The following is a 10940-nucleotide window of genomic DNA, read 5'->3' as shown; positions in this document are numbered from 1 at the left end:
TACTAAATTTAAGTGAATACGGTCTTCAAAAAAAAGAGAATAATGTATCTCCTTATATAAAGAGATAATTTATCTCCTCTAGCCAATAAAAATGTGACATGTGTGTTATTTTGTTTATTTTTTAAAATATTTTTATTGAAAATGATGAAACATGACACATGCCATGATTTCACTGGCAGGAGGAGATAATTTATCTCCTTATACAAGGAGATACTTCATTCCCTCAAAAAAATTATAATGTTCTAACTTGATTGTTGACAAAATGAAAAATTTTAAATTGGTATTTTCAAAGATTTATGGATAAAAAATAATATTTTTAAGAAAAGATATTTGTCACATTATAATATGAAATTTTTAATGAAGTATCTTTCATTTTGCATCCATCAAATTAATACATGTGAAATGTTCGCCAACTAAAATGAGTTTTCACTGTTAAAATTCCTTTCTTTGCCATTTGATAGATTTTTAATGGCATATAATTAGACATTCACTATATTGGTTTTATTAATATTGTATTTTATTTTCTATTTTAATGTAAAAGTTTTCCTAATAAATTTTTTTTTGTATTTTTACCATTACATAAGGAAATGAATTAAAAAACATTAAAACATCTTTTAATAGTTGCAGAAACTATTAATTGCATACCTTTTTTATTTACCAAAAAATTGAAAAGGTTTTCCTTCCATCTCCTTTTAATTTATAAAAAGTATATATGTATATAACCGAGTATAAAATTAATATGTACTATCATCTTAATAAAAAAAATAATCAATATTTTATATTTTATTTCATCTAATCAATGTAATATTAAAAAACATCTATAATAATTAGAATTATAATTATTCCATATTTGACTTATTAATGATCAGTGTTATAAAACTCGGTTTGGACTAATCAGTTTAACTGGTTCAACTATGAACTGAAAATCTGACCGCTTTGAGTGTCTCATCTAACCAGTTTTCATCAACATCGTATTGACTCAGTCAGTTTAAGCCTAAAACCGGTGACTCAGATGGTCGGACCGGTCGAGTTAATCAAAAACTATTTTAAAAAATCAAGAAAATGTTGTTGTTTTGTGATGAAAAAATGTTTTTAACTTATAGTTACTAGCGTGTTGACATGCACTGTCGTGCCTGTCAACCCGCTTTCCTATCGTTTGTAATGTATAGTTTGTATTTTATAAATTCAAATATAATTTTTTGCGCTAAATTTACGGTTTATTTTTTTGAATTGGTCTAATATTCAATTTTTTACATACACTTTTAAAATAAGAAGATAATAAGAATAAAATAAAAAAATAATATTATATGGTTTTTTGGTATAAATAAAAAGATATTGAGGGCAAAATAGGAAAACACAAATTACACCATGATGGGTGGTTATTTTGTGTTTTCCCTTTATTAATAGTATAGATATAGATATTTATCATTTTATAGGTTATAATAAAATTTTCATTATTTAATTAAATTTTATTTGTTAGTTATTTAATTAGGTCTGATAAAAAATTTAAATTTGGAGTATAGAGTTATTAAATAATGTAGTTAATATTATGAAATTTTAATGTAAACTAAATTAACTTGTTCAGCCATTGACACACTAGTCAAACTAATAATTTATTGACTCAGTTCTATGACCCAGTAAATGTGAATCTAATAACACCGGTAATAATACCATAGAATAGACAATTGAATGCGTGCATGGCATGTGCATCAAAATCTAGTACAGATGATTAAGATAATTGGTGAATGATTGTATCTATAAATGGCATTTGCATGGTGGCCTGTCCATCAACAAAGAAGGTTCATGGTTCGGACCTTCGGTTGAATGAACATGTTTTTTTAGTCAAATACTAAGCAATAACATGTCTGCAATGATTTCTCTAAATTTCATCCACATTGTTCATCCATAGGAGGAACTATGTGATCAAAGATATCTTTGTTCTAGGATTTGGTGCACTCAAATTTTTAACTGCATGAAATCTTCACATTTCAAGATACTTGTTTTGAAGTTTAAAAATCAAAGAAATACTCACAAAAGGATTGCGAGTCAATTGCTGCTGGTGTAAGAGTCATTGATGTTGTAATTACTTATTTGAAAAAAAATTAACATTATGATTGGTACACCAGAAGGGGATGGAGCTAGGAGGGCTTGACCCACAAACTCTCATATTTATTTATATCATATAAAAATAATAAAAAGGAATTTATCATTATTTTTAATGAGTTTTTAATATAAAAATAATAAAAAGGAATTTATTATTATTTTTAATGAGTTTTTAATATAAAATAATAAATACAAAAACTTAAATCAATGAAAGAGATTTTCCTGCATTTATCGTTGATGAACTAGGAGCATGCTAGGGTTTCTAGTGATTTTTTTGTACTACCAAATGAATCTCCTCACCTTATGGATAACAAACTGATGCGTGCGTCTTAATAAGTGTCGCTCCAAGGAATTGAATCCTGACATTTTGGTCATTTAGGGATCTAACAAATTTTACATCACTAGAAGGTTTTGTAGTGATTGAGAAGGGGGAAAAGCTTCTGAAAAAAACCCTTCAATTTCTTACTCATAAAATAACATGTCTACAACAATTGCTTCCCTGTACTGCTGAAAATACAAACATAACTAACAAATAAACTCTCATAGTACAACAACATTTACAATACTATACTTCCATTGAAAATTCCAACTCTAGGCGACAACAATATTGTAAACAAATGAAAAACCAATTAGACCAGGAAACAAAATGCCCCTAACAATGAAATAACAGCATTGTTGTCTAACCAGCTTTCGGCATGTCCATCACTTAAGGGCCATCTTCTTGTGCTATTAGAGGGTTAAAACAAAGATGTCATTTCAACTTACATGAAGACTAATATATGCATGAGAATAAACATAGCCATATCCAACACATTGACAGAGGACTTACTGCTCAAAATAAATCCCTGGAGTAAGCTCTGGCCTCTCTCTGCCTGCTCTGGAGTGCCAGATATCTGAATGATTTTCTCCGTCACATCTGCTCTATCCTCTACAAGCGTTACATTGGCTCCCGACAACTGCTCCCATCAATACATCAACACATAAGTAGAAATACATGGTTTCTATTCAAATTAAGGATTGGGAAGTTCTGAACATAAGTAGAAATACATGGTTTCTATTCAAATTAAGGATTGGGAAGTTCTGAAAATTATAATTTCCGAGATGGAAAAAAGTTCGGAAGTTATTTAGGTATAAGGATTTTGCTTGTTCATTTTTGAAGCTAAAACACGAAATAAAAGTAAATGCAGTATGATCTAGATACAATCTACAAGTAGATTAACTCATGAACCATGAAAACAGAAGTTCTGTAATTCTTGTTCTTAGAGGAACTAACTTGCTCATAGATCAGGGGGAGCCCCTTCATGACATCATAGGGAAGATGCCAACATAAAAGCATGACATTTTAAGGCACCAATTGCTTGGTATAAAAATGTCTATTTTAACACTTTACAATTCAAATATTAGAGGGATTGAAAGATCTAATCACACGCACCTCACTTATCTGTGCTAGCTTGCTTTTGGATCTTGCTATAAGCTTTGGAACTGCATACTCTGGTATAACAACTTCAAGAGTGCTTCTTGTGACAAGCGGCACAGTGATTCTAACAAGTACAAAAAGCAAAGATAAAAATAAAAACACATTAGAAGGGGAAGGGGACAAAGGAAACATAAAAGTTGCCACATCAACCTACTGTAGAGGTGATTTCAAACTAAAATATAACATCCTGTCATGAAATATGTAGGGACAGTTACCTATTTAAACTACTCGGCACATCATCACGGCGCTCATTGTCTTTCTGCTTTCCCGCATCAGTGCTAGATCCTCCACTTTCCTTCTGAAAAGTAATAAAAGTTTTTTCCTTCAAATAAAAATTAACATTGTTCAAGGGCGAGTCTTGGCATAATAGTAAGCTGGCAGCCTTGTGACCTCAAAGTCACATGTTTAAATCTTGAAAACACCCTCTCGTCTTGTGGGGATTATGCACATCTACCCTCTTCAGACCTCACTAGGTAGGAATCTTTTGCATCGGGCGATCCTTTTAAACAAAATAATATTGTCTATCATTTAGCACAAGGTGCCACTCCTATGACAGGATTTGGCTCCACTAATTTTTAGAGAACATCTGAGGTAGTAAAGTGCACTTAAATAGCTTGCAAAAAAAAATGCTTACCGTTAGGAGTCCCACATTGAGTATAATAGTAAACTCAATGTGGTATTTAAGCCATGAAACTCTTCCACCTAATAGACTAGTCTTTTGGGTTAGGCTCTCCTCATGAGCTTAAATCCTAACAATTGGTATTTTTATTGAGAGTTGCGTCACGGAAAGGGCTACCTATAGGCTGGATTAAGGTAATTAATGAATACTGATAGGTGAGTGAAGTCCCCAAAGGGGATTATGCACATCTACCCTCTTCAGACCCCACTAGGTAGGAATCTTTTGCATCGGGCGATCCTTTTAAACAAAATAATATTGTCCATCATTTAGCACAAGGTGCCACTCCTATGACAGGATTTGGCTCCACTAATTTTTAGAGAACATCTGAGGTAGTAAAGTGCACTTAAATAGCTTGCAAAAAAAAATGCTTACCGTTAGGAGTCCCACATTGAGTATAATAGTAAACTCAATGTGGTATTTAAGCCATGAAACTCTTCCACCTAATAGACTAGTCTTTTGGGTTAGGCTCTCCTCATGAGCTTAAATCCTAACAATTGGTATTTTTATTGAGAGTTGCGTCACGGAAAGGGCTACCTATAGGCTGGATTAAGGTAATTAATGAATACTGATAGGTGAGTGAAGTCCCCAAAGGGGATTATGCACATCTACCCTCTTCAGACCCCACTAGGTAGGAATCTTTTGCATCGGGCGATCCTTTTAAACAAAATAATATTGTCCATCATTTAGCACAAGGTGCCACTCCTATGACAGGATTTGGCTCCACTAATTTTTAGAGATCATCTGAGGTAGTAAAGTGCACTTAAATAGCTTGCAAAAAAAATGCTTACTGTTAGGAGTCCCACATTGAGTATAATAGTAAACTCAATGTGTTATTTAAGCCATGAAACTCTTCCACCTAATAGACTAGTCTTTTGGGTTGGGCTCTCCTCATGAGCTTAAATCCTAACAATTGGTACTTTCATTGAGAGTTGCGTCACGGAAAGGGCTATCTATAGGCTGGATTAAGGTAATTACTGAATACTGATAGGTGAGTGAAGTCGCCAAAGGGGATTATGCACATCTACCCTCTTCAGACCCCACTAGGTAAGAATCTTTTGCATCGGGCGATCATTTTAAACAAAATAATATTGTCCATCATTTAGCACAAGGTGCCACTCCTATGACAGGATTTGGCTCCACTAATTTTTAGAGAACATCTGAGGTAGTAAAGTGCACTTAAATAGCTTGCAAAAAAAGAATGCTTATTGTTAGGAGTCCCACATTGAGTAGAATAGTAAACTCAATGTGGTACTTAAGCCATGAGGCTCTCCCACCTAATAGACTAGTCTTTTGGATTGGGCTCTCCTCATGAGGTTAAGTCCTAACACTTATTCTTTTATTTCGAAAAACAATTGCTCATGGAATAACAATTAAGGGTTCATTTATCATTTAATCTACACGACACAACTTTACCCAATACAGGGAAGACAATAAATATATACTAAAGATGGTTAATAAATCTCCCAAAAAACACCGTTCAAACAATAGATAGGTGAAGGTAATATCAAAGGAGAAATGGCATTTTCCATTGTATCAAAAAGAATACCTTTGATGGCAGAATTGCTGCCGCCACAGTTTGCACATTCTGGTAGGTTGTGGACGTTTCCATAATTGGAGCTGTAGTATTGGAAGAAGATGCTTCCACGCTAGATAAGGGGGCCGATGGTGGTACTGTGTTCCTTTGAATGAAATCCTTATACAAGTAACTTCTTAATCTTGATGTCACCTCAACAACAGCATCTCGAGCTGCTTTTATTTCTCCTACAATCTGTAGAGGCAGTAGAGGAACAATTGAGAAATAGTCAGAATTGGAATTTTTGTTTTACCCACGTGGAAGGTAGGGTTTTGGGTCCTCTCTAGTCTCTATATCATTTATTGGAAATTTCCTAAAAACAAGTCAATAGAAAAGTACATTCTTTGGTTTGAATAAGGGAAAAGCTAACGGGAAACATAGTAACGTGAATTAACAAGAAGGGTTGATAAAAATCCAAATTTTATAGGAAGGACCAATTAACTATTTCAAATGGCTTGCATTTACAAAAATGGTTATTGGCCCTCGCCATTAATTTTGTATTATTAATGGTCTTTCCCATTAATTCTCACATTTCCCAGATGGACCCGACCAGTTATAATTATTAGGATACACAATGATACCCACTCATATGTTATGATTAGCCGGGCTCATCACATGCTACAAGACTCGTTTTGCTTAGATAGCCATTTCACCACAAAGCATGATGCTTTGAGGAATAAAAATTGTCATCATCGTAAAGTTCAACAGTTATCATTCACTCATTCAGACTATATTTACCAAAGTAATCTAATAGAATGTTTGGTCAAGGAGTAGGCCAAATAACAAACCTGGACTAACTCGTCGGTCTTTGCAACACAAAGAGGTCGTTCTTCTCTAGGCAGAATTTGAATATTAGCACCAGTCGACCTCACTATTTCTGATAGTGATGCATCTTTTCCATCTAAGCATTCAATATCGCTAGATGGGATGACAAGCCTGGTGGTTATAGTATTGTTCTTATCTAGAACAAGATCGACAATGTGAGTTTGAATATGCAACAAAGCTTCCTGAGCTGGGAACAACTCATCATCCGGACCCTTGAGTACATAATAAGAACAGATAGAACTTAAAATACACAACATTATATATCTATGCAGAAAACATATTGAACTGCATTTAAAAAGGTTGAAGTTATAACTACTTAAGCATGAGTATTGTCTCAAGAAAACGTACAAGTAACAACCATGACTAATGACCTAAAAGAATATCCAATAGTTATGCACAGTACAAAAAGAAAATGAGAGAATAAGAAAGGAAAGTACCTCCTCTGAAGTAATGATAATTATCTGCTCCTCTGAACTACCAATGGGATCAGTGACCTTGATATTAACACCAACTTCATTCTGAAGAAAACCAACAATTCCATCTGATTCCCCAATGATACGATCAACTTTCTCAACTGGACAAAGTATACGGAAAACTAGGTCCTCTCCGTAGAAGGGCTGAGTATCAATAGCAGCCCCTGACTCCATTGCATAACCTGATGACATATGGTTATTGTTTCTGGCATTGGTACTGGATATTCGGGATCCAAAAGCAGTCTCCTCCACAGACGATCTACGAGATCCACCATGAGGAATGTAATCATCATCAGGTGGAAAAAAACGCTCTGGTGAATGTCCACGTCCATGGAAATGACTGCGGTCACGATGCTGGCTCTCCCTCAACCGTGATGATATGACTTCTAGAGCATTCTTCACAGAATTTACATCACCTGTAACCTGGAAAAAAATATCATATAATTAGTAGTCTTCAGGTTAATTAATTTTTTAAACAAGTAAAATTGCAGGGAATTCACATATCTATTTAGAATGGCCTAGCGACGCATGTCAACATAACCTCATCATCATTGTGACAATACCATTAAAAACCAGTTAAAAAGAGAACAGAGAACTGTTATACTTAATCCAACCAAGTTCAACCATGCAACTGGAAGAGCACAAAATCCATCATTAATTCAATAGCAGTTGGGAATTACTTCAATAATGCAGCACAAAACCAGCAATAAAAGATTTATGTACTCCAATCTACGGGTGGAAAGCTGGAATGCTTTGAATTTGAATACAAATCCTCCTTTTCCAGCTTTCGAGCTGAAAGCAATAAACTAGCTCCAATACAAATTACATTCATTCATACCATAACAAAAATCAGGTAATCATTGCTAGTTCAAGCTCTATTGCATTATTTATGAGAGAGAAAATAACATTCAAACGTTCACAGCCATTATCTTCAGTTCTGCAATTGTAATTAGTCATCCATCCAGAAGCAAAAAAGAACCACCTTCATAGTAGTTGATGGGAATTAATGAAGCTAAAAAATTGAGGTTCTGATCATGCATGCAACTTAAGCAATCATCAAATATAAGAAAATAAAGTTCCAAGTTTGTTTTATTCATTTTTGTGTTATGGGTTACTGTTTTTGCACCTGAACAATTTCCTCAGACATTGAAACACAACGAGGTAGGTTGTGATCTCTAGGGAGTATCCTAATTTGTGTCTTTGTTTCCATCCTCATTTGTTCAATAATCTTTCCCCCTTTCCCCATCAAACACCCAACATGCATTTTCGACACCACCAACCTCATCGCCACCCGGTCCCGGTTCCTCCCACTGCCGCCACCATACTCCTCTTCCTCCTCCTCAGCCACCCTGTACGCCGCATCGCTCTCCAGAATCCTCTCGTGGATGAGGTGCAGCGCCTCCTGCGCCGGCGAAAACGACGGCATTCTCCCCCCTGGGTCACGGCGGCGAGTGTCCGAAATCTCAATGATACGCTCCTCATCTCCCGGGATCAGCTCGTGCACGTTGATCCACGCGCCGGTGTGCTGCCGGATTGACTTAATAATACTGCCGGACTTCCCGATCACGCTGCCGGCCCTTAAATCATGGCACAGAATGCGGTAACTGGTGGTAACCGTTACCGGGACGTCCTGCTGTGGCTTAATGTGGCGGCCACCGCGGCCGCCGGAAGCGCCACGGTGGCGATTTGAATATTGGTGGTTATAGCGAGGTCTTGTCCGAGCTAAGGTTTCAGAATCATAGTCTTGGTCATAGTAGTAGTTTCTCTTAGATCTAGACCTTTCCATCATTCAGAAAGTGAGTTTTTGAGTTCAAAGTAGAAATTGAAAGTTCGAGGTATTCAGAATCAGAATCTTGAAGATCAATCTTAAATCCAAGCAATGGTAATGTTTGTTTGTTGTTCTGAGGAAATTGAAGAATCAATGAGTGAAACCCTAGAAAAAGGGTTTGATTGCAGAGAAATAGTTCTGAGTATCTATGCAAGACTTGAGAGTGTGGGTTCTGTACTTTTTTTGTTTTCTTATAAAGCCATTCAACTTAAACAGTCAACCTCTAACTACACCCTTCAGCTGCAACTTTTTTATTTGAAGATTTAGTTGCCGAGTAAAGATTATCGGAGTGAGTTTATATCGGGTAGAGATCGCATTGGAAAGGAAAATGCATAAAAACAAACCAAATGATAAAATGATATGACACTTTTACCTTTTTAATAAAATGTCATTACTTTAAATATTGAAAACAAAAACATTAATTTGTCTTTGGACTTTTTTATTTATCTCGAGCTAAATTATATAAATTCATCATTTCATATTATCCTATACTTTTTATCTTTCAACCTATTTTATTTTTCAAATTTGGACTTTTGATTTTTCTTTCACTTTAATCCTTAACTTTGTTTATGTTTTTATGATTTTCTTTTTTTATTCACTTTTTTGATGTTGTGGATGACCATGTATGCTACTTTCTTATGGTAGCTCCAATGTGAACTTTGGATAAGAGGAATTAATACTTGTTAGATAACGATTTGAAAGAGAGTGAATGTGTAGATAGATAAATGAAAATTATAATGGTGTTTTGATACTTTACTTAAGAGAAATTAAACATGTACCACTTTAATCAACATCGGTTGGTAGTTAGAGTTTAAGAATAGAGGAAATGTGACTACGGGTGAAATTGAAGGAAAATATAGCAATGGTAAAAGAAAAGGTGGAAGCCATTAATCTCAAATTGAAGGAACTATAGTGACAACTTTTCGGTTGGTTTTTATAAAATGAGAAGGTAGAAACTTATAGATAATCAAATAGGTTAACTATATTAAGGATTAACTTCAGAATTTAAGCAGAGTATAGGGTTTAAAGTGAGAGAAAAAAATGGAGAAACAAAATCATAAAATATATAATAAATTGAGAAACAGAAGGTGTCATTTTCCTTTTATTTAAAAATTATACCCGTTTCACTTTAATATTAGAGCCGTTTGATTTTTTGACAGCCAATTATGACTCACCAACTTATCTTTTCGCCATCATAAGGGCATGCCTTAATTCTGTACTAAAAATAGTTTAGACGGGTTTTTTATTTGTTTTTCATTTTCATATTTATTAAACGAAATGAGTTTAATATTTTAAAAAGGACTTAGTAAATCTAAATTTATTTAATTATATGAGAATAAATTATTAAATAATAATTCTATGTTTTTTATATAAACACAATCTTAATATAAAATATAAAACATAACTAAAATTGTAGAATTTTGTTGGGTGTATGGTTCAACTTGGAGCAATAATATCTCATGATCAGTTTTGTACGTGTTATACTTTGTTGTATCATATGAAATGATTATATGATTATCCCATAAATTTGAGTTTAAATTGGCATTACTATTTATTATGTATAAGATATAGCGTCAAAGTTCACTACTAAGTACTAACCCCATGAACTCATATTAACTAATTAGTTATCACAATGTAACACTTGAATTATTTATTAGAAGCTTATAAATGACATAAAATTTCAAAATATAACACACAAATGCATCGAGAATGGGTCTTATTGGGAACTTTACTATATCACATCTCCTCAATACATTTAATTATATGATACAGTTCTATATTAAAGATGTTAAAATAGTCATTAGTGGAGTCATGGTAATCGACTATGTCAAATTCTCTATAAAAAATAAATAAGAGTTTTTCCTTCATCAAATGCCATTCCTAAATAATATGGAACGTTACTATAGGTGCAAACACCAACCAATTATATGAAGCTGATCTCAACACACTCTTCCATTTAGGTCTCATTATTTTTACTGTCA

At 33.9% G+C, this 10940-nt stretch overlaps 1 protein-coding gene and 1 long non-coding RNA gene across 2 annotated transcripts; one reads left to right on the top strand and one right to left on the bottom strand.

The window, feature by feature from the left end:
* LOC109326871 lies at positions 2312–2782 on the top strand. The gene is made up of 2 exons (XR_002105293.1): positions 2312–2361; positions 2509–2782. It is a non-coding gene; the product is annotated as an uncharacterized LOC109326871 (long non-coding RNA).
* Positions 2628–9217, bottom strand: LOC109326868 (KH domain-containing protein HEN4-like). The gene is made up of 8 exons (XM_019559749.1): positions 8257–9217; positions 7095–7553; positions 6621–6869; positions 5806–6027; positions 3796–3878; positions 3536–3644; positions 2933–3059; positions 2628–2829 (listed from the first exon to the last, which is right to left on the bottom strand). The coding sequence occupies exons 1-8, from the start codon at positions 8917–8919 to the stop codon at positions 2810–2812; spliced, it is 1932 nt and encodes a 643-aa protein (XP_019415294.1). The 5' UTR covers positions 8920–9217; the 3' UTR covers positions 2628–2809.

This window comes from Lupinus angustifolius, chromosome LG14 (assembly GCF_001865875.1).
Source record: "Lupinus angustifolius cultivar Tanjil chromosome LG14, LupAngTanjil_v1.0, whole genome shotgun sequence".
Lineage (NCBI taxonomy): Eukaryota > Viridiplantae > Streptophyta > Magnoliopsida > Fabales > Fabaceae > Lupinus > Lupinus angustifolius.
The sequence above is the reverse complement of the archived record's forward strand: the minus strand, read 5'-3'. Positions and strand labels throughout refer to the sequence as shown.

What these genes read in the sequence shown, in the direction of transcription:
- LOC109326868 (XM_019559749.1), bottom strand. Translation starts at nt 8,919, where the DNA reads ATGATGGAAAGGTCTAGATCTAAGAGAAACTACTACTATGACCAAGAC. An exon ending in TTATCATTACTTCAGAGGAG is followed by an intron (nt 6,870 to 7,094) that starts GTACTTTCCTTT and finishes TATGTACTCAAG; the next exon opens with GGTCCGGATGATGAGTTGTT. An exon ending in GTGCCGAGTAGTTTAAATAG is followed by an intron (nt 3,645 to 3,795) that starts GTAACTGTCCCT and finishes TGTACTTGTTAG; the next exon opens with AATCACTGTGCCGCTTGTCA.